The sequence below is a fragment of the Emys orbicularis genome, chromosome 5 (assembly GCF_028017835.1).
Source record: "Emys orbicularis isolate rEmyOrb1 chromosome 5, rEmyOrb1.hap1, whole genome shotgun sequence".
NCBI classification, from domain to species: domain Eukaryota; kingdom Metazoa; phylum Chordata; order Testudines; family Emydidae; genus Emys; species Emys orbicularis.
The window spans coordinates 76,023,344-76,050,677 of record NC_088687.1 but is presented as its reverse complement, the minus strand read 5'-3'; the positions used below and the strand labels follow the sequence as shown (position 1 = coordinate 76,050,677).

Below are 27,334 nucleotides of genomic sequence, written 5' to 3'. Positions count from 1 at the left end.
CGCTGACGTCACTTCCAGCAACAACAGCAAACGTCAAAACTCAGGAGCGAGAAGGGGGCGGTGGCAGCGACGGCGACGCAGAGGGCTCTCATCTCCTTTCTTCTCCCTCCCCCTTCCCCTCCCCGTGCTTCCTGAGTTCGTTCCCAGCCGGCGAGGCTCACGCACCGACTGGGTTCGTCGCGGCGGCGGTTGGGATCGGAGCTTGGAGAGGTACGAGAGATCCCCGAACTTGGTCCGTGGGGTCGGTGCGGAGTGATTGGCACCGCGGCCAATCAGAGGTCGGCGCTAGGGTGGGGCTGTCTGAAAGGGCCAATCCGGCTCAGGGGCGGGACTTTCCCTGCCCGGTTGGGTCTGTGTGAGAGCCAGAGGCTGGCGCTGGGAGCAACGTTACCCTAAAGCTCGGAGACCGCTGAGCCTCTGCTCGGCCGACTCCTGCCTGCTCCACGCTGCGCCTTCAGTGCCCGCGCCTGCCCGCTCTCCCCCAGCACAACACAGACCCCCTCTGCCAGCACACACACACACACACGCCCCTTTCACTGCCTATGGGCGAGTAATCTCTCCACCGCCTTTTCTTCCTTAGGGCGCTGGGGGGTTAGTCCTTTGTTGCCCATGGGCGGGAGCTTTATTGGGGGGGAGAGATAGGTGACGATACAACAGGCTGATGATGATTCCGAGTTGCTCGGAGCAGCGTGTGTGTGAGTAAGGTGTAACCTAGAGTGAGGGCTACCTGGGGTCTCCAGGGAGGGAAAGGGGATGCTGCTGGCACTTTGAATTTCCTAAGGAGATAGTGACAGCTCTGACAATCATGGACATGAGGAAACGGAATAATCTTTTAACTAAAATAGTCATTTTAAAAACTTTTTAAAAACTCTTATTAAATGCACCTCTGGCTTCCAAACATCCACGTTTAGTAGTAATATTAATGATGCTTCATGGCCTGCGTACTGGACTGGAAAGGATGGTGCACAGTGAACTAGCCCTTGTGCTCACCAAGTGGTGGGATTTTCAAATTTGTGCTAAGGAACTGGCATTTATCTTGAACCAAAACAGTCACTGCTGTGAGCACAGGCCATTAGCACTGAAGGATATGTCACTGCAGTTTCACACAGTTCAGACGACCTGGTATTTCTATCAACGAGACCATGATTTGACTTTTTGTATTCTGCAGCACACACCAGCAATGTAATACTTACCATAACGTAGCACATAGAAGCCATGTCCAGGATTGGGGCCTGCTTGTGATAGGCTCTGTACAGAAAAAGGTAGATAGGATAGCGAATGTATAAATAAATGTTAGTGGCTTTCCTCTACTCACAAGGGTAGGCCAATCCATCGGAGTCTCCATAGGTAGGGAGGACTGTACAATTTTGAAGTCTTGGAAATACACCCAAATGATTTATTTTGGTATAAACATTGAAGATGGAGACTTTCAAGTATAAAATTAAACTGGCTACTAGTTTATACAATACAATTACATTGACTCTTATTTACTCCTTCCCTCAGATGATTTTATGCCCAGTAATGGGTTTACCCATCATGTTGTAATAGTGAGTTTCTAAAGTGTTCATCTTGATTACTGCAAAACTGAAAATAATTGCTTGATGGGGGAAAAATAAGACATCAGATCTAACAAACGGCAGATAAGCTCTTAGGCTAGGTCTACACTACAGCGGGGGTCCGACCTAAGATACGCAACTTCAGCTACGTGAATACCGTAGCTGAAGTTGCGTATCTTAGGTCGGCTTACCTGGCGGTGAGGACGCGGGAAAGTCGACCGCTGCCGCGCTGCCGCCGACTCCGCTGCCGCCTCCTGCCGAGGTGGATTTCCGGAGTCGACGGCAGAGCGATCAGGGATCGATTTTACCGCGTCTTCACTAGACGCGGTAAGTCGATCCCCGATAGACCGATTGCTACCCGCCGGATCGGCGGGTAGTGAAGACAAAGCCTCAGTTACAAATGTATTACATCTTATGGCTTTATGATCAGTGCTTAGCTAGTTAAAACGTGTCTCAACCTGTTGCATCTGTGAAATCTGCTCATTTGGTATTTAACTTAAAATATCTATTGTCCTTTATTTTATCATTCCTAAAATGAGTAAGATTTTAATGAAGGATTTTGATTTTTAAACAGATTTCACCTTTTGATATTTTTCCATAGAAGTATGGGTGTATTTCACAAAGAACCTGTTTTTTCAAATATTCTGTCATACTGCTTGCATTTGTATCCCTGGATATCAGCCATACTTACTCTCTAATGTGAAATTGATTAGAAATGATTGTGGTCTGACTTCTGAGGTGAAAAGATTACCAGGAGCACTGAGAAAATGTTTATTTTCTTTCATTATAAATGAATGTTGACTGGCTTTTGTGTATAAAAACCCGGTGTAGCTGCTTTTTCCATGTTTTATTTACAGCTAAAGGAAAGGTTTAATCACCTGCAACCATTATGAACACAAGTACTACCTATAGACAGATAATCCATTTTGCAGAGGATCAGAAGCTAGTATAAGAAAAACTTGGGTGTTTGCCTGGTGGTGTAAAGTCCACTTGATAATTCAGCAGGCGTGATTATTCCATGCCCTATTTCTGATAATGCTCTTTATTTCTCACCTGTAAACCTCTCTGGAATACTCTGACCCGGGGAAAAAATGGTCTTTCAATGTCTTGTAATACTGGAAAAAGTGACAGCTTGAGTTAGCAATCTTCATTTGTTGGATTCTCCTCACACTTTTCAGAGCCCAGAGGATTCTTCTCCCATATCCTACTTTCTCCTTTTTCACACTTCAGTATTGTTGTAGATCTCTTGCTATCTAATTATTATTTTATCATTTGTTTAGTTCCAACAATATCCTCAGCACTGTACAACGTGCAAAAATAAAGATCATCCCTGCTTCAAAGAACTACAGGGAGGAGAAAAATGAGGGAGGAGAAATGGATGGGAAGAAAAAGTTTAGGCATAGAGAAGAAGGAGTAGGGGAGGAAGAGGGCAGAAGTTCTGGTGAGGCAGACCAAGTAATTACCATTAAATGTCCATTGAAAAGTCCATGAACTGCAGCTGAAGGAATCTAAGGTCCAAGTAACAAATTCAAGAAATCTAGTTTCTATGTCAGGTCATGAGGAAATGTGGGCTTTACAGCTGAGAGTTTATTGGGGTAAGGGTAGGCTGTATGGTGGAGGACGCTTGCCAGAATCTGACATCTTGTGCCATCATCTAGACTGAATTTTGAAGGACAGATCAAATTACCTCAGAACTGTCAACAGCCTGCAAGATTAGCTGGCAGACTTGACTTAATTCCAAAATTGTATTTGGGTGGGAGGGTCCTGTCACAATGTCAAGACACTGCATCAGAATGTGATGACCTGTCATGACAACACCAAAGCTATCACAATGCAAACATCACATCACTTCCTCAGGATCTGTGAGAAGGTGTTTGTGAGCAGCAGCAAATCTTAAAATGAAAGGAGGGGCTGGTTGCACTAACTATTATTAAAGGTGCTTGACACTTTCCACTATAAAACCGTGATTTTTCAGTTGCTAATAATTTTGTCAAACTTTAACCATTTTGGCTGAAATGCAGGTATCCACCTCAGGCTGAATTTTTGGGGGGATAATTTCAGCCAAATGGTTCAACCATTTCTGATTGAGGCTAGGAAAAACATGTTTCCCCCATGTAAAAAAAACGTGGCAACCTTTTCTTTGCTCTAGCACGCCTATACTTTGAATCAGGGATTTGAAATTGAGAAGGAATGCGTATTTTGTGATCTGCATAAAAATCCACCCAAATTTGGCCAAGTTATAAGCATCTGAAAAATCTCAGGTTGCACATGGTCAGTAGAGACTTGCTAGAGCTTAATAGCTAAAATCCCAAAAGAATCCTCACTGAACCCCTCAAAAGAATCCATTCTCCTTTCACACCTGCTAGTGCTGACCAGATGCTGCATGTGCCATCCCCACAGAGTGACTGAGCATGCTCCAGCACAGGGCAATGGGGTTTAGAAGGATTCTTCCTGTATTGGCTGCTTTGGGCCTAGGATGAGCATCAGAACTGAAGCCTGTCTCTCCTGCACTGTCAGTGATCCCTCTGCTGGCATCCTGGCAGCATGGAGGAGGAAACCATATATCTCAAATGCACATGGGACAAAAGCCAGTTGAGGGTGAGGGAAAGGAGTAGATTGGGACAAGAAATCTAGTGAGACTGGGACTGGAAGAGGAGGAAAGTGAAACCGGGAGCTGGAGAGGAGGAGGACTAGGACTAGCTGGGCAAGGGGACTGGGAGCTGCAGAGGGAAGACTGAGTTTGGGAGCTGGTGAGGGAAATGGAGGCAGGGGCTAGAGACGTTGGCTGTGGGGTAACATGAGATTGGACAAGGAGCTGGGGGAGTGGAGAGAGACTGGGACTAGAAAACAGTGTGGGGGGAAAAGAAAGATCTGAAAAGGATCTAACATAGGGGGATAACTGGGACTGGCTGGGCAAAGACTGGGGCAAGATGCTGGGGAAGAGAGAGATGTGTGTATGTGGGGGGCGGGGGGAGACTGAGATGGGATATGGAGCCTGGGAGGAAGAGTGGGAGGCAGTGGGAGAGGGAACTTTGAATTGGTCAGGTTGGGTAAGGGTACTGGGTGCGGTAGGGGAAGAGGCTGGGAGTAAAGAAAGGCATGGAGATTAGGACTTGGAGAGCAAGATCGGGGTGGGGTGACTAGGACTGACTGGGCAAGCTGGCTGGAACGGTGACAAGGAGCCAAGAGTGGGGAAGACACCAGATAGGGGCAGAGTGGAGAGGATGGGACAGAATGGGTCAAGCATGGGAGGAAATAAGTCTATTAGAATACTCTCTCGTAGAGTATGAAACGGAACCCAAGATTCCTGAGTCTATATTTTAGTCGTGTTAGTAAATATATGGGAATTCCACTGGCAAAGTGCATCTCTCATCCCCCCTCTAGTACTGGTCCATATAGGAAATCACAATCTACTATTGCTATGAGTTACTCCATTAGTTTAAATGGCTGAGGTCCTTGCAGATTAGGTCTAACATCGTATCTCATAGAACTGGAAGGGACCCCAAAAGGTCACTGAGTCCAGCCCCCCTGCCTTCACTAGCAGGACCAAGTACTGATTTTTGCCCCAGATTCCTAAGTGGCCCCCCTCAAGGATTGAGCTCACAACCCTGGGTTTAGCAGGCCAATGCTCAAACCACTGAGCTCTCCCTCCCACTACAGAACAGCTAAAGGTTCTAGACATGCTGATGACCATGTGGATGAAAATATGACAGCACCTAATTAAATTTCTGTATCTTAAATTTGCTTTATTTAAAACCTAGGAAATTATATAAAAGATCCCCTACAGTAAAAGAACATTATTAAGGTTGCAAAGTCAAACACTCAAATATGAGATGCCCGTGCAACATTAATTTGTCCCCTTTAATTCACTCACTGGGAACTGTGGATGAATAGATGAAATACTATATAATGCTATAAGTACACTGAAAACTCAGGTCCTCTCTCTCTCAAATTGGGTGTCCAACATTAGTGGCTACTTTTGACTTTAATCTCTCTGTGCATCAGTTGCCCATTTGTAAAATGAGAATACCATCCCCCTCACATCATGGGGGTGTTGTGAATATAAATTAGTTGTGTGGGAAGCACTTATATACCATAGTTATTAGCACCATAGAAAAGCCCGTGGAAAAACAAACAAACAAACAAACTAACAATAATTCTGTTTTCAGAGCAGGTTTTGAATTCAATAAGGCATGGGGTCACATACTGAACAATAAAGATAAAACATGTTGAACAGCTGCTCATTAGCTGAGTACCATTTCCATCACTGTACATGAAAATCAAGTGTAACAGTAATGTGTTTTCAAATGTATATTTAAACTGAAATATAATGCATATACAGCCACTGCCATTAATTAATTCAGTTTTTCTCTCCACTATTTTAACAAGTAGTTTCTATGAACTATAAATATCACTATATCATTTTTTTTAAAGTCCTCTAGCAAAAGGACCAATCTAGGAAAGACCTGAAATTGATTATATGAACATTCAGCACAGATTTGTTCTTCTAGAAGTGACAGGGTCATCAACATTTACAGGAAGGGCTCCACCAGGTTTTGGGTCACATAACTGATTCAAAGACAAATGCACAAATAGCAGCGAGAGAGAGAAGTCTCGTGGATTTGAAGACAGCTTCACTTTTCCTAGACAGATTTTAAATGTAACTAAAAACTGAATGAGATTTGTTTTTCAGCTGTATTAAATACTTGCCTTCCCAACCCTTCACCAGTTTACTTCTTAGAAACCTTAATGATAAAAGACAGTCATAGGTAATTGCTGTTTGCAAGTTAGAAAGTGAAGATTTGTAATAAAACTAATTCCAGAAATAAAATTCAGAAAACAGCTAGATTTTAAATTTCCTGATTCTGAAAAATTCTAAGCAGTTCAATATTTCCACATAAAAGCTTCTTAACCAGGTAAATCTAATTTGTTTTCTCACATAACTAGAACAGCAAGTTGTATATTTCTCAATTCAATAGTATGAAAAGTTTTCCCTTCCTTGATCTAATACTACTGTCTCAAATCTACAACATGGCTATCTATTTACTGAGTTTTACTAGACTGAACAACAGATTAAACCAGCACATAATCAACTAATCCTATTGTAAAATATTAAGCACCTGTTTTAAAAGTGCTTAATCACAACATGTATAAAGTGACACAGTCAATTGCATGTATATGAGAAAACAAGCAATTTACTTCTGCCTTTCTTGAGAGGAACACCTAAGCTTAAAAAAAAAAACCTCAAGGTTGTTAGCAGCTTCAGCCTAATTCAATAGCAAGTAATGATCACATTAGGAAGGTATACTTTTGAATTTTTCCTTCTTAAAAAACATAATTGCAACCATGGGGAAAAAAGTGCCCAACTTAATGCATGTCAATATTTTAAGGTGACCAGGAAATAAGTGGGTTGGTGGGAAGGGGCTTATCCAGGACTTTCTGGGGAATTTAAGTTTAATTTAGAAAAAGCAAGTTTTTAGCCCTTAACCTTGTAATGAGAACCTTCTGAATGTGGAGAGAATATAAATGTACATATATCTTCCTCACTCTGGAGGCAAATTGAAACAAGAGGTAACAACTGCTTAAGGCCTAAATCCTGATCCCAGCACACAACCTAGACAGTTGTGTTACGGAGCTGCTCTGGGATGGAGGCCATCCTGAAGGGTGGAGTTGCTCAGTGGCTATTTATTTCATGGTGAAGAATAACTGATGGCTCTGTACAACAGCAGATTCACCAACTCTGCTGTTTCCTGTCCTGTGATTTAATTAATATTTAATTCACAGAGGCTCTGGAGCTGAGCTCTGTGGTGCCTTGTAGGCTATCAGAACCCTGTCTTCTCTCCTGTTGCTGCAGTCTAGTGGAACTCCATTTGTTTTGTGGCCACAAAGGAAAGGGAAGGATTGAGGCATTAACTGTTTCCATTAATCTCTATACGGCATTGCTGCTGCTGTTTGTATTATAGTAGTGCCTAGATACGCCAACTGAGATTAGGGGTCCCCTTGTGCTAGGCACTGTATGTGTACAGGTTTTAGAAAACTGGTGTGTTTCTGGACCTATGGGAGACTACACAAGGGGCTGGGGATGGCTGAAATTTGAGCATTGGCAGCAAGTAATTAAACTTGCAAAAATTTTAGATGCAAATGTTAGAGGCTCTTTATGCTCAGAACTTCTGATGTCTTTGTGAGTGAATAGATTACTGTGCTAACAGATAAACAGTAATGTTAAACTTAAGTCTTAAGCCCATCGAAGTCTAATAGCCTCTTGTAGAGTCTAATATATCCCCACCAGTGTATATATGCAGTGACCGTGTCCTCTGAGAAGATCTTCTGAACTGTAGTTCTTTGATCTTTCCCCTCCCTCCATCAGTGTTTTTTAGCCTTCTAAAAGCACCCACTCCCCACTAAGATGTGTATATATAAGAGAGAGGTGTTTATGTAAAAATAAGAGAGGTTTAAACAGAAAAAAAATCCAAACAGAGGTTCCAGTAGAAATAGAAACCATGCAAGAGTTCAAAAAGTAGAAACAGGCAGAAATAAAAAACAAAGTAGTTTGAATATCTCACTTTTGCAAACTTCTAAAACAATTTAATGTTTTGGTTTTGTGACCATTAACCTCGTTCTCCTCCACCTTCTCTTTTTGTTAATTTCCTACTAGTTACATGTTTAAGCTCTTTTGGAGCCATTACATCATATGTCTGCCCTTAACATCATAGATCCCCGATTCTGATTTCCAGGTGCTACCTGAATATGAATAATAACAGCATGCATGTGAGCTCCTACCAGACCAGTGTCCAAATGCACAAGTCAGTTCAGATGTGTCTTTTTTATGTCTTTTTTTTTTTTTTTTTTTTTTGGTGAGCCAGCAACAGGAGACTGCACAGCTCAGGAATGAGTGTTCATTAATTTATGTTCTTCTATCATAGCAGGGCTATAAAAATAAGACTGTTTCACTGTATAGTTCTAAAACATACTAGAATTCAAAGAACGTTCCTTTGCTTGGGTTGTGAGTTCAAGTGGCCTACTTTGTGAGTAACTATTTTCCTTGTCCCTTTGATTAAATACAAATTATTACTGAAATATTTGTCATTGAGATTTAAGTGTCTAATTTAGAAGGTTCCTGAATTAAATTTCAGAATCTGCTGCATTTACTATACTCTACAGCATAACTAACTAGCAATAAGTAAGAAAAGAAGTCACATACACAGCTGCTGTACATCTGAGATGCTGGTAAAAAGAGGGCACAGCCTAGTACAACTTTGGTTGTGATAAAAAGAAAGGCCTGGATGCCTTTTGACCAACGTCTTGTGTTGTGATTAAGATTCTCTTTAGTACTGGAACATAAATTCCATATTAAAAAATGGAGTCCTCAAGCCACCCTTTCTAAATCTCATGATATTTAAAACTTGCCATAGAAGAATATATTGCAATCTTTAAAAAAAGAAAAGAAGAAAATAACTTGTGTTAGCTGGGAGAGTGAAGGAAAACAGAAAATGACATTTTCTAGTGTTCAGCCTACTCTGATTTTTAAGTTTTCTAAGCAAAGGGGCTTCTATCACTTTCTTGGAAAACTGTTCCACATCATAACAGATCTTACGGTCAGGATGTTTCTAAAAATTCAGCCTAAATTTTTCTTAGCTTCATCCCATTACTTCTAGCTATACCCCCTTTCATCATCATCAAATAATTTCACTATCCATAGTGAATACATCCTTCAGATATTTGTAGACCTTTACCAGGTTTCTCATCTTAATCATTCCTTAGTTCTTCAAGATTTTTTTCACATTGATTAGCTCTTCTAGGTTTCTTCAGACTCTCCAGCCTAGCCATCTGATAATTGTTTTTCTGTGAACTCACTCCCATTCAATATATTTTAAGTAGAATGCCCAGAATCAAACACACAAATCCAGGTGCAGTCACACCTGAGCTACACTGAGAAGAACTATTACCTCCCTAATTTGTGTAGCGATGCTTCTTTAAATGCAGCTCAAGATTGGTCTTTTTATAGCCATATCACATTACAAATATGTTGCAGAGTTGTCAGCACTTGATTTTATCACAAATCTGATAGTATTTGGCATTTCTATAAAAAACATAGTTCTTGGACTCAGTTGTAATTGGATTTTGTTTACAACACACATAAAATTAAGTTTTTGTGTTTATAACCATGAGAGCTAACATGAATCCACCTTCTGTTTTTGAAGCATTTTGAAGAAACAATGTGTCTAAATAAATAAATAGTAGTAGATCTTCGTATTATTTCTTTGTCTTCGCCAATAATTGCTAATCTTCCTAACTTAGAATCAATTCCAAAGTTGTTAGGTTTTATCTTAATACCAATCCCTGCCTTTATTACACACTACCCTACATGCCATTTATCATTACCTCTTGATTATAGTCTCAGTCTGCATTACATTGTTTCCAGACAGGCCATTTGAGTTAATTTTACAAATAATTCTGAAAACACTAGTCCCAAACATTGTGATCCCTCTTGCAAGTCCCGTTGACTTGAATGGAGCAACTTACATTGTGCTCCGTATTATTTACAGAATCAGGCCCTAAATTTTGTAATTCTGTCCAGAGCATCAATAATGTTTGGCAAATTTTATTTTTTAAGTTTTCATTGACTTTTTTTGTTCTCTATAGCTGTTCATTTTACTGGGGACAGAGGATAAACATATGGCATAATAATTTACAAGATTACTCTTCTCTTACTATTTGAAAGTCAGTTCTACCTTTGTTTTTATTCAGCTTTTCAGTACCTACTAGATATTTCCCAAAACTTTTCATAAATTGCCATTGCAACTCTAAATTTATAAGCTAATTTCCTTAGCAGCTATAAAAATGCCCACTGATGTTTTTTCTAAATAACCTTTCATTTGGATTTTATGACCCACAGGCTCGCAGATGGGTCAGGGGCTGTGGAGAGTGGCTAGGAACCAGCAGTTGCAACACCAAGGATACAGTGGGCAAGGCTATCTCACCAGAGAGCATGGTAGAAGATTAGCTACTAACAGCATTTCAAACACAAACCATCGTAAACAAGCCCAAGGAGGAATTGACATCTACCATCTGTTGAAAACAAGAAAATCTAAAGAACAAGAAGGATTCATTAACTTGGAAATGCTGCCCCCTGAGCTTAGTTTTACCATTTTGTCATATCTGAATGCAACTGACCTCTGCCTGGCTTCTTGTGTCTGGCAGGATCTTGCTAATGATGAGCTTCTCTGGCAAGGGTAAGTTAATGTGAGGTCACCTGCATGGAATAAAGAGGATTACTAGATTGATTGTGGGTTGTCACACTGTTTACCCTTTTAAACAATGTTTCAAATGTGAAAAGTTACTGTTTAACTCATGCTAATGAACTGTTTTATACATTTTAAGGATTTCCTATTTGTCTTTTTGCAAACAAATATTAACCAGGTCAATTCAGACTTGACGGGGGGAAATTTGAACCCAGTGCAAATCCAGATCTGTGTGAAAATTATAAACATGCTGTTGTTTGTGGTATCACTTCTAGAAAGAAGACTAATGGCTTTGTCTTCACTGCAGTGTAAATCAAGGGTTGCCTGTAACCCAGCTCCCCCCCTGCACACATAAAATGTTATTGTTCAAGTTCAGTGGTACTTTAAATTCGAGCTAGCTGGCCCATCAACAGATGTGGTTGAAGCTCAAATGATTGTGATGCTGGAGTTGATAATGTAGAGGTAACTCAGCTAGTCTGTGCTGCTCAAGTGTTGTTTGCAGTGTTGTCATTTTCACTCAAGCTAGAAAGGAGTTAGCTTGAGTTATCTATGCTCACATTAGCACTGAAATGAAGACAAGCCCTCTAGCACATTGGTGTCTCCACAAGTGCTTTTCATGGCCCACTATGTGCCTGACAGCAGAAATGTTAACCTTTGTTGTGCAGAATGTTACAGTGGGTCTAAGTCCAGCATATAGAATCTAAATGGAAAAGCATCAACAAAGAGAAAGGATTAATGCAGTAAAGCAGAAGTGTCATACTGCAGTGGTAGTAAAGGTGATGTGGATTGTAGACCTATTTAGTCAGTAAGGAGAAGAAAAGTCAGGAATCCATTGTCTCAATCAAAAATAGAGAACTTAAATTTAAAACTCTATGAAAATTGATTTACAAAGTTCAGATAAGAGTCATCCTTTCATAAGACCCAGTTTCAAATTAAATGAACATCTAGTTGAAACTGCAAGCAGGCTCTGGCCAGTACTGAGTCCTGACCTGGACTGAGCTTCTAGAGGCTGGGGATCAGGTTTATAGTGCCATGGTCCATTCTACTTTGCTTCAGCCAATGAACTCCTTCTGCCTTTCCTTTCCATTCTGGCTTTCGTTTGTTTTGTATTGTGTGTGTTTTTAAAACTTGTTTTAGCTGTTAAAAACAGTTTGCCATCTTATCTTCCTCTGGCCAGGAAGAAGTAAGGGACCAACAACCACCACCACGCCTGGACACAAGAATTAAACATCTGGCAATTTCACACTTTACAGTGAAAAGGTGCAGTGATGCACTCCTAGCACCCAATGATGCTGTGTAAATATATAAATACCAAAACTTGCAAGCCCCCTCACATGACCTAACATGAAGTCCATTAGTGACTAGTAATTACTGTTGTCTTGTCTTGGTTCCATAAAAATCTTAGACTAAGCACAGATATTCCCTTAAAATAAAAGTGTATACATTTTATAGCATAAAGACTAAAGGAAGGAGAAAAGAAATCAGCTCTGCAGTGTACACTATATAGTTGAATCCTCTTCTGTTTTTCCCTTTGAGGTATATTATACAATTACATGCAAAACATTGTTAAGAATGTTATTTAGGTTGTAAAGTCAAGCACTCAAAAGTTAGGAAATGCCAGAATTAACATCATCTGTGCAATCTTTGTTCAGCTCCCTTGTGCATTTGGATTATGATACTGTCATTAATTATATGATCCCATATAACTTTTCACAGGACCTTGCCTCATTTAGTTCATAGGATGACTGATTGTCAATTAATGAGCAGCTATTCAATATTTTTTATCCCCATTGTTCAATATGCCAAGTATTTTCATACTAGATTTATTCCTATTTTGGTAGGTTGTGCAAATCCACTTGGGGACACTGCTCTATATACAATAAGAATCCACCTCTAGGATTTTCTTTTAGAAGATTGTATATGCAGCTGGATGAGGGCAGTCTCACCTTTAATGCCAACCCTGATGAGGTAAGTGGAGTGTTGCTAACATCAGTAACAGTTGCAGTAATTTTAATACAGTTAAACTGTACATGAGAACATTGAACTTGTAGCAACATTAGAAGTTGATTTTTAATGGATACTGTGTTGTACTATGTGAATGCTGAATACTAAGTTATGGCCTTATACTGATCTTTTATGCTTACAGTTCCCAGGCATATCATTTACTTGCTTGACTCATAAGTACTCTGCCAAGCAGTCTAACAGATGTCAGAAATTCATAACCACATCCTGACATGGGGGTGGGATCCTAGTAGATAAAACAATGGGCAGTTTCAAAATTGGTTGTGATATGCCCACAAAAATAAATATTTAAAAAAAATTTTATTATGCAATATGGACTTTATCCTGCTTTCATTGAAGTCAATGCCGAAACTCCAATTAACTTCAGTGGAGCAGGCTCAAGCCCTAAATGCAGATGAAACCTGCCATAGAGCGGAACACCAATTGCATCTAGGATGGTGAGGGACACTGTTCATAAGCAGTCTTCAAAGACAATACACAAACCTCCAATTTCAAGGTGCAAATGTTGAAATAATATCTGTTAACTTACCCTGCCTATAACATATACTATAAAATTACACTAATGGAACAAAACTGTTAAAGACTGAACTTTCGTAAATAGCAGTGATTTTGATTTTTCTGAATGTTTCCTTTTTAATAAACTTAACTCATTCTGTTACATTAAATATGTACATTTTAAATAAAAATCTCTCAGAACTAAAAAAAAAAAGTGTTACCTATTAATTCATATAACTAATCAAAACCAAACTATCTTCTGCTTTTTCCCAATCTAGCCACATCTTTGCTTGTGTAAAGAGAAATTTGAGAGTTGAACCAGGTTTAACCTAGGATACATGTGGTAAAAACCCCACCAGCATTTTGAAAATATTCCCTTGTGTATAAAATTAGATTCCTCATGCATCACATTTCCTGCAAAAAGATGGTAAATCACACTGAACAAAACTGAGTTTTCACTTTCCAAGTATATTTATATAATAAAGACACACAAGTGGTAATTGGATAAATCCAGAGTAGTAAATTTTTATTTTCAGTTTTGTGTTTAGAAACAAATGATTCGCTATGTCAGTATCATACAGATAATGTGTATGTACAATTGCTGAACAAAATGATAAAGCAGTCATATAAGCCAATACAACAAAGTGATTTGGTTTAAATTCTTTGAGTCTCATTTGCCCTGGCTCACATTTTTTTTTATTTGACTGCTGAAAGCCATGCCCTTTTTATCGATCACAAAATATAATAGTCAATTCTTTTGATACAGTACAAGAAGAGGGCAGAATACTCTAGACTCCCACTGAAGTTATCAGTATTGTGCAGCTCAGGTTAAGAGTGATTCATATATTTATTTCCAGAATAATCTTAGTGGAGATACTACTAGAGATGAAATTTTACAAATCAGACTTTACACTGAGATATTTAAGATTTGTTTATAAGAGTACAAGTGCTAACCCTAGGCCAAGGCCAGGCCTAGTCCTAAATCTGGTAACAGCTCTGCCTACTTACAGTTCCCCCTGCAGTTTTAATTGGATATAATATTATTCTTCACATCCTGTCCTAAACTGCAATGTGCAGTTACACTCCAATTTAGCGGTGAAGTAATTTTTGTATAGTGTAAAGCACTTTGGGATTCTTCAGAAAAAAAATGTACTATATACAAATATAAGTAATTTTTATATTACATGAAAATTAACAATTTGTAAATATTCTATAAAATAGGCTAATTTATATATTAAATGTATAATACATTTGCTACTTCAGAATTCACAATGGTCCATTTGTCAGTTGAAATATGGTCAGCTTCAGGTCCCTTGAAAGCCTGGAATTTCATTGTATCTCCTAGCCGCTTCTGATCTTCTCTCCCTGTGGAGCACCACAGCCTGGCAGGAAGTGTTCTGGGCCTGAAAGTTCCAAGAACATTCACTTGTTTATTTTCTTTACAACTGTGATATTGGCAGAATTATTACTATAAGGACACTGTGACTGATATGATATGAAATGACATTCCATTATTACAAATCCTATGTCTAAAAACTTCCTGCCCAACTCTGCTTTACATTTAGTAACAGACCTGATTAAAATATTATAAAAATAAGGATACTTACGGCCACAGGAGCAAGATTCTCCAAAGGACACCGCCCATGTCATGAAAATGGGTAACCAAGCTCCACAGCAACAGCTCCAGAGCTAGCAGTGGCTCACGGGGTGGGGGAGAGCGCCTGCACACTTTGTGGTAGGATTATCTGGTTCACCATTGTTGTGTGCATGACATTGTGAAATCTGCTGTATATACTGTATTGACTGTGTGCATGAGCTTGCATCATTCATGGCAGGTGACCACATTCTGCTGAAGGATGTACCTGACCACCTGTTTACACATAACATGACAACCTCCTTATGCATGTGCAAGACATGTTTTTTATTTTTATTCCATTGGCAGCATCCTCATAGCTAAAATCTATTTTGTTTTTTACTTCCAAGTGTATCAAGAATTTAAGAGTTTGAGAATTATTTTTTATAATCGGCCAACTTAATTTCTACCATATATTATTCTAAATAATGTACAGTGTGTGTGAAACTTTCCCACACAATACTCATTCCATATCATGCAGAGTTATTACTCAAAGTTTGGAGGTGTCATGGGTAGATTTAATTTTCTCTCTGAAATATAGAGTCATAATCATAAAGTATGCTTCAAAGATTATTATGACGCACAGTTATGCACTTAAACTATAAGTAGAGGTGGGAGGGAGAACATTTGCCTCAGAAAAGATGTCCAGTTTCTGTTTTACTCCTAATGTTAATAGTCTTAACTGAATTCATGTTTTTATTAATGTTTTCCTTCATGGATAAAGGGTGAAATTTTGGCCCCACTGAAGTCAATGGTAAAACTGTTATTGACTTTAGTGGGCCTAGGATTTCACCCATACAATATAATAATGTTCTAAATTGTAGTGAGTATAGTGTGTCTATAATTAAGTTTGACATTCAGCTTATTTTCTCATCCTCCTCTCTTTTTTTCCAATTGCTCCTAATTTTGTCAGACTAATTCATGACTTGGTTGGTGAGGGGGATTTTCTATGCTTTCCAGTTTAGAAGCGATTTTTTTTCAGAAGTTTTGAGCAAGATTGATTAGTTTGTTTTGTTTGTTTTATAATTAAGCTTATGTGCAGAAAATACTCCCTTTCCCATATGTGTCTGTCCAAATTCTTGTGCAAGGTTAATTCAACAGCTCATGGTAAAAACATCAAATTGGCTTGTTTTATACATCTTTAAGGAATAAGCTAGGCTAGAGGGAAATGTTCAGCGGTCTAAAAGTTATGAGAATTGAAAATGGAATATCATATGTGCATAGTTTTTTTTTTTTTTTTAATTGACCTGAATGTCACATTTCAAGGCAACTGCACCTGTATTACCCCTCTATGGTCCCACAAGGGCACCCGCTCTAGGCTCCTCAGATGTCACCTCTCTTAAGTGGAGACATGCCTCTCTGTCCCTCCTGACCAGGGCATTTCCAGGCTGCACAGTCTCCATACTGTACTGTGCAGCAAAAGACAGATTTCCTAAGCAGGCCTGAATCACTTCTCTAATCAGAGACAGCACACAGTGTAATTGCCACAGTTAATTACCACACTTAGTTCTTTCTAAGCAAGCACATTTATTCTTAAGGGGAAAGCATTACAGAAAAAAATTAACAATAAAAATCCCCTACATGCATGCTAATAAGCTGACCAGAGATGACCCCCTAACTCCAACAAAAGCTTTGGATGGTGATTAGTCCTTCAAACCCCACACAGGTATTTCCTGTGGTCATAAATTCTTCACAGCTTCAGCTCAAGAACAGCATCCATGTCTTGTGGGGGTCTCAGTGGGCCAAAGATCTTCCAACCCATCCCTGAGAGTTAGGCTCCCCATTGGACCAAAGGTCCTGTACACTTGCTCTGCCTCAGGTACCCTGCTTGCTCTCCCAGGCAGCCTGGTCCTCTCTGCTCCCCAGCTGGAGCAAGAGTCTCCTCTCTCCACCTGCCCTTTTAACAGGGCCAGCTGTGCCCTAATTGGGTGCAACCACACCTAACTGGAGTGGGATGACTGCCCTGCTACACACACACACACACACACACACTCCTCAAAGTCCCATGCCCTGGCGGTAGGGGGTCCTCTAGCCTGTGTGACCCAGAGATGTCCTGCCAGTCGCAGTCGCTTCTCTTCACTTTCCTTCAACCGCAGGCCCAGGTCTTCATTCTCCTTGTTGGCCTTCTCCAGCTCTGACTCTGCTGTCTGGCGGGTCTGGGTTCCTGTCATAGCCTGCTCCCTCACAGCCTGTGTCTCAGTCCCCTTTTCTGCCACCTCATGCTGGTGGCTCTCTGGCAGATCTACCGCCTTCATTGCAGTGTTGATCACGCTCATCTTTGCCCCTTCTGGGTCCCCAGGCACGTCCTTCTTCGGCCACCCTTCCCTGGGGGCAGTGCCTCTTAATATGGCCCTGCCCACAGCAGCCAAAGTAGACTCCCTGCCCATCTGCTGCCTTGGGCCTCTCATAGTCTGTCTTGGGTCCCCCCTTCTCGCTGGAGCTCAACTGGACCCTCCACCTTGGCATGGGCACTCCCACTGCTGGTGTCCACTTTGCCCACAGGCCCAACATGTCCATTGTCCCCTGGGTTTCCTCACCCAGCGGGCCTTCCCAGGGCCTTGTCCCTTCCCCTGCTCTGGGTGAAGTACTTTGCCCCCATCCCAGTAGGGACAATCCCTCCATAAATGTCCACGCCTCCTGCAGGCATAACAAGCCCTGTACTCCGCCACTGGCCTCCTGGCGCAGGGCTTTTCTCACCACTCTCTGTGGTCTCTCCTGGATTCCTTCCTCAGTAGTCTTACAAGGGCCCGCTGTTCATCAAGCAGCTGCCCCCTCTGTTCCTGCAGGGCCCAATACATCTCCCATTGTCCCTCCTGGCTCACCTGTAGCAGAGTCTCTAGTCTTCCTCGCTGCTCACCAGTCCCCTTTCGCTGGGGCATCGATGCTGGAGTCCAGCCAGGGACGGCATAAGAGACCTCTGCAAAAAAAACCCTCTACCTAGGCGGGATCCATCATCCCCTTCCCCTATATTGGCACACCTTGCCCAGTCCTCACAGTTCCCCTTTTATTGGGGTGGGCCAAAAATGCCCACATTCTCCACCATATGTAGCAGAGCACCAACTCACTGGAACGGCGCCTCCTACTGATCAGTCCGGGCATTAGCTCATCCAGTTCAGGAGCACCCTCCTCTGGCCAGTTTCTCGCCCTCGGTTACCTGCCCTGTTGTCTCCACCACCTCTGGCCCCATGTCAGTCCTGGCCCTCGGTGCCCCTTACCTTGGGGTGCTGCCCCACGGCAGTGCCCCCACACTCTGGGTCTCCCCTCCCAGGGGAACCTCAACCCCCTATACCCACGTTGCCTCAGTGGCTATGCCAGTCATCATCTAGACCCTTCTCTCAGGGGCACTCATCACTGGCAAGGGTTGGACCTGCTGCCTTTCTAACCCCAGCTGCCTCCCTGCAGCCCTAGTACCTCCCCTGGCCTTTAGCAAGGCCTCAGCCTGGGAACTCACCAGGCCAGAGCGCCTCAGCTCTGCCTGCCCTTCCCCAGCCCTGCTCTGCTCTGTCTCAGGTACCCTGCTTGCTCTCCCAGGCAGCCTGGTCCTCTCTGCTCCCAGCTGGAGCAAGAGTCTCCTCTCTCAGCCTGCCCTTTTATCAGGGCCAGCTGTGCCCTAATTGGGTGCAACCACACCTGTGGCTGACTACCCAACCAGCCTCCCTTGGCTGCTTTTAATCCCTTTCTGACTGGAGTGGGGTGACTGCCCCGCTACAAGGATACTGCAGGATAATGTCATATGTCACACTGAAAAGCAGAGTGGTCTAGAGTGCTGAACCACATTAGAAAGTCTACATTCAAGAGATGGCAAGCCAAAAAGCTCTGAATCTAAGAAATTGCAAGTTCTGGAAGCTGTGTAACTTTTAATTTTTTAGGCTAAAAATAATCCATAACATACATATGTATTAATCACTTTTTATCTGTAGATCTCAAAGCATTTTATAAATAGGTCAATATTATTCCCATTTTACATATAGGCAAACTTAGTCACAAAGAGGGGATGTGACTGGCCCAAGGTCACTCAGCAAGCCAGTGACAGAGCTGGGAATAGAACCCAGGTCTTATGAGTCCCACTTTAGTACCTTACCTTCTCTGCCTCCCATGTTGAATGACTGTGTTTTAAAGCATATGCACAAGGAGGCAGAGTTCAAATTGAATGTTCAACATTATCTCTGCATTTCTTGACTCCTGAGTGATTGGTTTCTCAGCCTTAATATGCCCATATAAATAATCCATAGTAATGTGGACACATTATGCCTTTTTATATGTTTAATGGAATATGTTTTAGTACATAAACAGTAATGTATTAAGCTTAACGTTTAACCAGGAGAATAGACTAGTGCTTGGAAATTCCAGTCAGGGAGAAACCCCACTGTGCTAGGCACTGTACACAAGGCCCTAAAGAGCTTACAATCTAAGCAGTTGAGCTTACTTTAGTGTTGAAACTTTAACCGCTCTATTTTCTAACTTTTAACAAAAAATTAACTGCACCTTAAAGTTTTAAGATGGTGTTGCATTTGAAATCTTTTTCTTAAATAAATAAATAAATAAAGTGAAAAAGGGGAAATACCTGAATTTACTATTTCCATTTTCCCAGTTAGGCTTTCAAATATACAGCATACTGAGGTAAATTGTATGGGGGTGGCATGAGTGTCCCCATTTGACTTCATTGGGAGTTGAGAATGCTTGGCACTGTGAAGGAGGCATGCCGAGCTTAGTAGAATCAGGCCTATCATTTAGCTGAAGATAACTCCTTCTTGCAAAAACCTAACACAGCAGTCACACTGCAACTGTTTATTTTATACTGGCTGTATCTTTGCTATAGTGCAGTAGAATAATACTTAATATGTATGTAGTATTCAGCCATAGATTCCAAAGTGCTTTACAAAGGCAGATAAAACATCAGTTGGGGGTTGGTCCTGCTTTGACCAGGGGGTTGGACTAGATGACCTCCTGAGGTCCCTTCCAACCCTGATATTCTATGATTCTATGATCATTATCTCCTTTTGGCAGATGAAGCACACAGAGAGGAGGCAATTTGCCTAGCTTCACATAGTGAGCCAATGGCAGAACTGGGACTAGATTCCAGCTGTCCTGACTCCGTCTGGTATTCTCTGAGTTTTTGTAAAGTAAGAGATTACAGTCTGCAGAATATTGCAGAGTACAGTAAAACTTGTGGAGAGAACATACTTTGTAGTTTTTGCTATGTGTATCAATGATGCATTTACAATCTATCCCATACTAATAGTGTTAGCAGCAGAATGAGAACAGCAGCCCGTGCTCCTACGTGAACTCTCTAATGAGTTCCAGCAGAGAGAATGTCCAGTGCTGTCACATATGGGAGTAGTTAATGAAAATGTGCTAAAAATCTTAGCAGATGCTCACTGTCCTGCTCAGTAGTGATTCTTTATTTCAATCATCTTTTTGTATTTTAAACGTATTTATCCAAAGCTAAGCAAATACACAAAACTCAGAACTATGTATGCCAAATGTTAAACTTTACCCAATTTTTGCATTAACCCTGATAAGAAAAGTATAGTTAGGGTGTGTTTTGGGGGGCGGACGGGGAGGGGGACGAGGGTGATTAAAGCCATTGGCAAAAATGTGTTTTACTGTCCCATAATTCAGAACTGTCAATTAATTTTGTTCAAACTTTTTATAAAAAAAAACAAATCATCATCAGGCATAAGCATAGAAAATTTCAGCCCAAAAGGTGAATAGTTGCAGAAAGTTATGGGCATATAAAAAACAGCTGTTATAATGTAAAGCACTTGCAACCTTAATTATCTATAATAGCTGCTACAAGATACCTACCATAATATATCTACAGGAAAGTACTGAGTTGCAAACAAACGATAAAAATAAAAGCTGTCCACACTGGCCCCTTTCCAGTAATCAAATTCTCTACAACTGTGAGTGGCATCTCTAATAAATCCCTCCAATCTGATCTTCCCTTTCTCAAGACACATCCTTGGCAATGCATTCCGATAATCATCCAGATATGCTTCAAAGAGCACCTCAGCCCCCTGAGAACTGGTGCAATGCATCGGAATTAATTGGTAACATGAGAAAGGGGTGGCATGAACAACTAGTGACCATAAACTAGAACCTGTTGTGATAGTTACTTGCCTCCCTAGTCAAGCATAGCCCACAATGATGACTGTTAGTTGCATATACTTTAAATAGCCCTTCTTAAACTTAGGATTGCATCCTGGGCTATGCTGAGCTCATAAACAGCACAATGGGGAAGGAAGACATGGGTAGTTCTAAATCACCTTTTCTAAGCCCCCAATCCTGAGGATAGTCAAAGGACAAAGCTGGCCACAGACACAATTTAGAGCAGCCATGAAACTGCTGTAAATCATGGCTGCTGGAAAGGTCTTCTAAGGACCATTCCACTGGACCATGATTGCCAGAGTATATTGTCCTTGACACACACACACACACAGTGTGCCCCCACCAGCCTTAAACCACTCCTACCCAAAAATTGGTGAGAAACAGGTGACAAAGCTCAATAGACTGGCTTTACTGCAGCCAAGGATTCCCCTTTGCTGGGGGAATCCTCAGATGCCTGCTTAAGACGGATCAGTGCAATGGGACTTTAAAGCGGATTATCTGACGTTTAGTTTTAGCTTCCTTGTAGAATTATGCCCTTCAAATAGTGTACATTCATAGCTGAACATGCGTAATAAAGGTGATTTATTTTGTGGGGGAGGAAGGTGACGGAGATGCCATAAACATACAACAGTTTACACATTTAGAGAGCAGATTGTCCAGTGTCCTTACAAATAACCTTCACTCAATGTGAGCAAACAAAAAATGGGGAAAATCTTTAAAAAGAAACCATTTCAATTTGGTTCAAAGTATTTGTTATTTGGGGAGAAATAACAGCAACTCAAAAGTGGCACTGTTATTGTGTTGGAATGAATATACAATCACACCTTGTGTGTGTGAAAAAGAGGAAAAGGAAATGAGTGAGGAGATGGCATTGACAGAAGAAGATACAATAAAAGAAGGAAGCAGAGCTAGGGTGGGTTGAGGATGTCAAATGAGGAGCTGGTAGCTTGTACAATGAGTACCAACAACACACTGTTGGTCATAAAGAGCCTTATATAGCACAGAAATGTTTTGCAGCATCTCCCAGCTCTGGGAGAACAAGTTCAGATTGTCTCTATAGAACAGGTGACTCTTTTTCATTGTTAAAGTAGATGGTAAATACATTTCTGTTCAGATTGTCCAATGTCTCCCTCTTTTAGTAACACTGTAGTAAGAGGAGTAAGTGCTGTGAGAACACAGCTTGTTTAAAAATAGGATATTCCTCAAGGCCCCAGTTCACCTGAACACTTTAAGCACATGCTTATAGTTAAGCATGTACTTTAGTGTTTTGCTGAATCAGGATGCAAGATTAAGGAGGCAGAGTTAAACAGAAGATGTAATGAGATATTGTAGTGTTGCTGTTTTGCTTTTTGTCATATTTAAGCAATTGTCAAAATCCTGAGGCATCAGTGAGCAATTGTTTAATCATTTTGATAATCCATTTTAGTTTCCCATTTAAGCCTTGATTCAGAAAAGCACTTAAGCATGGGTTTAAGGCCATTCCTATTCGGAAAAGCCCAGATAAATCCCAATTAGGTCAATGGGTATTAAGCACATACGTAAGTTCATGCTTTAATTTAAACACGTGCTTAAGTGCTGTCCTGAATACGGATGCTTACCTGAATCAGGCCCTAAAGTTGCCTAGATTCCTTGTTCCTAACAGAAAATTGTTTGCATATATTTAATTTGTTGCATATATTTAAAACATTGTTTTGATTATAACCAAAGAACTATGTTACTTCAAGTAACATTTTCCACAAATATAAAAACAAATTATGAACCAGTAAAAAAAAAAAAAAGGCTAAATAGCATATTATGTGTGTTGTATATGTGTGTGCTAGTCTTTCACCTGTGTTTTAGGTCTCTGAAGTGAAGTCCCTGGTCATCATCTCAAGGTTTATTTTCTAGTTTGCTTGACATGGTTCAACTTTTCTGTCTTACTTAACTGTCTCACTTTTTATAAAATAATGTTCCAGATTAAAAGCTCAGTCGTGCACTCCTTATTTATGCAGAACTTCAATTGTCATCATTGGGAAGGTTGTTTATAAACAAAGTGCTAGGTTGCCCCCACTGTGTCTTTATAGATATAATTTAAACCAAAAGGGGAAATTTGCAATATATTGTAAAGTACCTGGAATCGGAAGATTTATAATGAAAAAAAATTGTAAGGGTTATCTTATTTGGTGATTTAGGGAGTTGTACTGATACACTGATGTCTAAAGCAAATTAAGAGAATGCATTAGATTGCGCATTTGTACCTATTTCAGCATTATACTATCACGGTAGTGATGCCATATTTACTGCTGAAGACGCAATTTGAGTTTAAGCCCCTTCCCAAAAAAGTTACGCTCTGAGTTTAAATTTGTCATGGCTGTTCTCCTTTTTTCTCCTTTTCCCCACCCCTCCCCAAAATTTTTGGTTAAAATCCAGTAAGCTGCTTTTGAATTATAAAACCATGACAAAAGTAGTTTTCATGCTTTGAGATATCTAAATTCAAGAAAAGCATCCAAAAGGATTTTAAATATTGTATTTACATGTTCAAATTTGGCATGTACATATTTCTCAGTGAGAAGTGTGTGCTTGGCAAAGTGTGAAAAAATGGTTGTAATGTAGAAGTAATAAATAAGTGAATAGAGGTATATGTTCATTCTGTCACTTTCTAAACTATTTTTTTTTTTTAAATTAGGGAGAGGCAGAGTGCTGTTGGATTTTTTTATACATATATACTGTACGTATATGTGTGTGTATCTGGATCTGCACTTTGAATAAACACACATTTATTTGAGTTATTATACATTTAATTAAATGTATATAGTGCATTTATTTGAATGTGAACCCATACACATGGAAGAACATTGAAATCAATGCTTTAAATAAAAAGAAATTAAAGGCAAAAAAAGCACATTATGGCCAAGATTTTTATATAAACCATAGTTAGGAAATTATAAATTATGGTCCCTACAACAAACATAATTTAATCACCATGTATATACATATGATGACAGAAAAATAGTAAGAGAAAATACAACAGAGCCAAATTATGCTTGCTGTGGGATATGTAATTTTGAATTTCCTACTGTTAGTACATGTACAATTTCAACCATAATGTTGCATTAATCTTATTTGCATTTGATTTATATTAATTTTAGATTGTATTGTGCATGTTGAAATGCCATTTAGAGGATGAAGGAGGTATTATGCTAAAACATTAGCAGGCTTATGTTCCAATATTACTCATTACAATATTTTCCCATAAAAGATTTGTTAAGACCAATCTTATTTATATACAAATGTCCTTTTTTTGTCTCAGGGAGTTAACTACTTTATGTCCAAGGGTATACTGGATGATTCACCAAAGGAAATAGCTCAGTTTATATTTTGTACAAGAACACTAAATTGGAAGAAACTGAGGATCTATCTTGATGAAAGGTAATTTGAATCTGTAATGAGGGGAAAATGCTATATTCATTTTCAGTCTGTAACACCTTTCTGTAATCACTCTTCTTACGTGTACTAATCTAATGAAAAATAATCTTAATTAGAAAAATTTGAAGTAAAGAGCAAACACGGAGATTCAGCTAAAATATATTATTCCTAAAGCAGAACATTTACTCAGTTCTAGCATGTGTGTGTATGCACCACTGTATATAAGCATACTGTGTTTATCTAGTAAAGGTCAGATAGTGTACTTATTTCCACATTTTCAGTTCCAAGCTTAAGTTATATTTGTAACTAGAATGTCACCTTACATAGGCGATCTTTGTGCTGTCTAGCATTGGAACGTTACTAATATTTTGCTGTGTATATTTTTTCCTGTTTCTTAAGAATGAGATTCACCTTTCCTCCCCAAAGAATGCGTAACCAGGCTTTAAGCAAGACACTATGTTTGGACTGGGATGTGGGAATTGTAGATGTGCAAAAGAGTAGACCATAGGCTGGAATTCTGGATACTGATGCTCCACAGCCCCTACTTGGGATGTTTCAGCCACTGGATCAGTACATTGTGGATCTCTTGCCTCTCCCCTGGCTTGCTTCCAGATTTCCCTTGCACGCCGAGCCCTTTTGATATTCAGGGGATAGATGGAGCATGCACTCCCATGGAAACTAAGTGTTGTGGAGGGCCTGTATGCCGGCCCTATGCACCATGAGTGAATATCACCTTAGTTGAGCCTGGTTTTAACAGAATGCTGCCTTAACTGCTTGTTAATGTACATAGGCCCTGAAAGGCATATTGTATATTTATTCCTTTTACTGTGGTTTCCTTAGCTTTGTCAGGTATTGTTGCAGCCTCAATTTCCTCTGTACTCTGTGTGTGTGCAAATTTAGAATATTGCTTTATTATAATTTCTCTAAAGTATTAGGCTGAACTGTACACTACTGTGGTAGCAGTCTGAGGAACGTGTTTCCTGTTCTTGTTTTATCATTGTTGGATTTTTCCTTCATTTTCTCATGACAGAAAATACCTATAATTCAGATTCTAAGAAATCTTCATTTTAATTTCTGAAACCTTGTTTAATGTTTAAACAGTAGAAAGGAAATTTCTCTAATTTTTTTTTTTTTCAACCAGGAGAGATGTTTTGGATGACCTTGTGACACTGCACAACTTCAGAAATCAGTTCTTGCCAAATGCACTGAGAGAGTTTTTCAAACACATTCATGCCCCTGAGGAGCGTGGGGAGTATCTTGAGACTCTTATAACAAAGTTCTCACACAGATTCTGTGCTTGTAATCCTGATTTGATGAGAGAGCTTGGCCTTAGCCCTGGTAAGAAGAGAGGACTTCTATGCAGTGAATCAGTCTATATTTATCTACATATACTTTGGAAAATGTTACTTTTCATAGTGGGTTTAAATCAGGGTCTAATTAAATTTTTCTAAAAGTAGAAAGATTAGTCTTGGGAGAGGGTCAGGTCTGCGCATATTGTACACAATAAGCATACAAACTCCTCCCTGTCAGGAGCTACAGTAATACAGACAATAGTAATTTAAAAAAAACAAAAAAACTTTTGACTTACTGATTTTCCTCTTGTACATACCTGATAGGCAAACAACTTCCATGTACAAAAAGTGATTTTAAAAAATTGCTGTGTTGCATCTTTTCCCTTCTCCCTTGTCTGCCATTTATCTCTGTGGTCTTTATAGGTTCTGATCCTGTAAAGACTTGCACATAAGCTTAACTTTACACCCTGTGAATAATAATAAGCAAATAGGGTGAATTCCTGGCCTCATTGAAGTCAATGGGTATTTTGCCATTGACTTCAATGGGGACAGGATTTTACCCAGTGAGACTGCTCACATACTTAGTGTTTAGATGTGCATAGCATTTGCAGGATCAGGGCCTTAAAGTGAAATCTCTTCAGGGCAGGGATCTGTCTATCTTCATGTCTGTAAAGAATTTTGCACACTTTGGATACTGTATAAATATGAATACATTCATTGGTGTTTATTTAGCACTGCATTATCATTATAACTTTTTAATAAGAATAAATTGTTTTCAATGAGCTACTCATGTGAGTAAAGTTACTCATGTGCATATTTATTCAAGGAAGCCCTTAAGATTGTAAGATCCTTGAGCAGGGACTGATCATTTTAGTTGCCTGTAAAGTGCCATCCATACTTATGGTTCTGTAAACAATAACTTCATAATGTTCTCTTTTCTTTAGATGCAGTTTATGTACTATGCTACTCTTTGATTCTGCTTTCCATTGATCTTACCAGCCCTCATGTGAAGAACAAAATGTCAAAGAGAGAATTTATCCGAAACACACGACGTGCTGCTCAGAACATTAGTGAAGATTTTGTAGGGCACCTTTATGACAACATCTACCTTATTGGCCATGTGGCTGCCTAAAAGCACAATTTGCTAGGACTAAGAATTTGTAGTTTACAAAAACTAAAGCTACCCAAGGAGTTAATTATTTTGTAGATATGGGGGTTATATTAGTGCTGGTCATTCTAACCTCTGTATACAATCACAATGTGTGTTGTATGTACTACCTTTTTTAGCAATTTACCATGGGAACCGAAGGATTTTGCAGAATTTTTTCTTAATTTTGTTTATGTTTTGCACAAAGCAGTGCCATTAGTCTGACACAGCCATTTATGAATGTTAAACTGACATTACAATCTAAAGCTGACAAGATGGTGGATTTGTGCATTAGATTTGCTTGAAAACTTTAACCAGTTCCATTCTTTTTTAAAATACCATGTAATGTGTACATATTTAACTAAAGAGATTTATAATCATAATTATTTTATTGTAAAATATTTTAACTAAAGTTTTTCCTTTTCCTCTCT

The 27,334-nt window shown here is 39.8% G+C and overlaps 1 protein-coding gene across 2 annotated transcripts; it reads left to right on the top strand.

Moving 5' to 3' along the window:
- The first annotated feature begins 1 nt into the window (after position 1).
- Positions 2-27,334, top strand: FBXO8 (F-box protein 8). Of its 2 annotated transcripts, XM_065404776.1 has the most exons (7): positions 2-210; positions 10,453-10,789; positions 12,640-12,766; positions 23,725-23,766; positions 24,349-24,467; positions 25,606-25,802; positions 26,701-27,334. In XM_065404776.1, exons 2-7 carry the CDS (start codon positions 10,461-10,463, stop codon positions 26,886-26,888), a joined length of 1,002 nt encoding a protein of 333 aa, XP_065260848.1. In that variant the 5' UTR covers positions 2-210; positions 10,453-10,460; the 3' UTR covers positions 26,889-27,334. The 2 variants fall into 2 exon arrangements, with proteins under 2 accessions (XP_065260848.1, XP_065260849.1); XM_065404777.1 differs by lacking the exon at positions 23,725-23,766.

Coding starts and splice junctions, on each gene's coding strand:
- FBXO8 (XM_065404776.1), top strand. CDS start 10,461: ATGGGTCAGGGGCTGTGGAGAGTGGCTAGGAACCAGCAGTTGCAACAC. Junction 10,790..12,639: donor GATGAGCTTCTCTGGCAAGG/GTAAGTTAATGT, acceptor CTATTTTGGTAG/GTTGTGCAAATCCACTTGGG. Junction 23,767..24,348: donor TTTTTTTATACATATATACT/GTACGTATATGT, acceptor TTTTTGTCTCAG/GGAGTTAACTACTTTATGTC.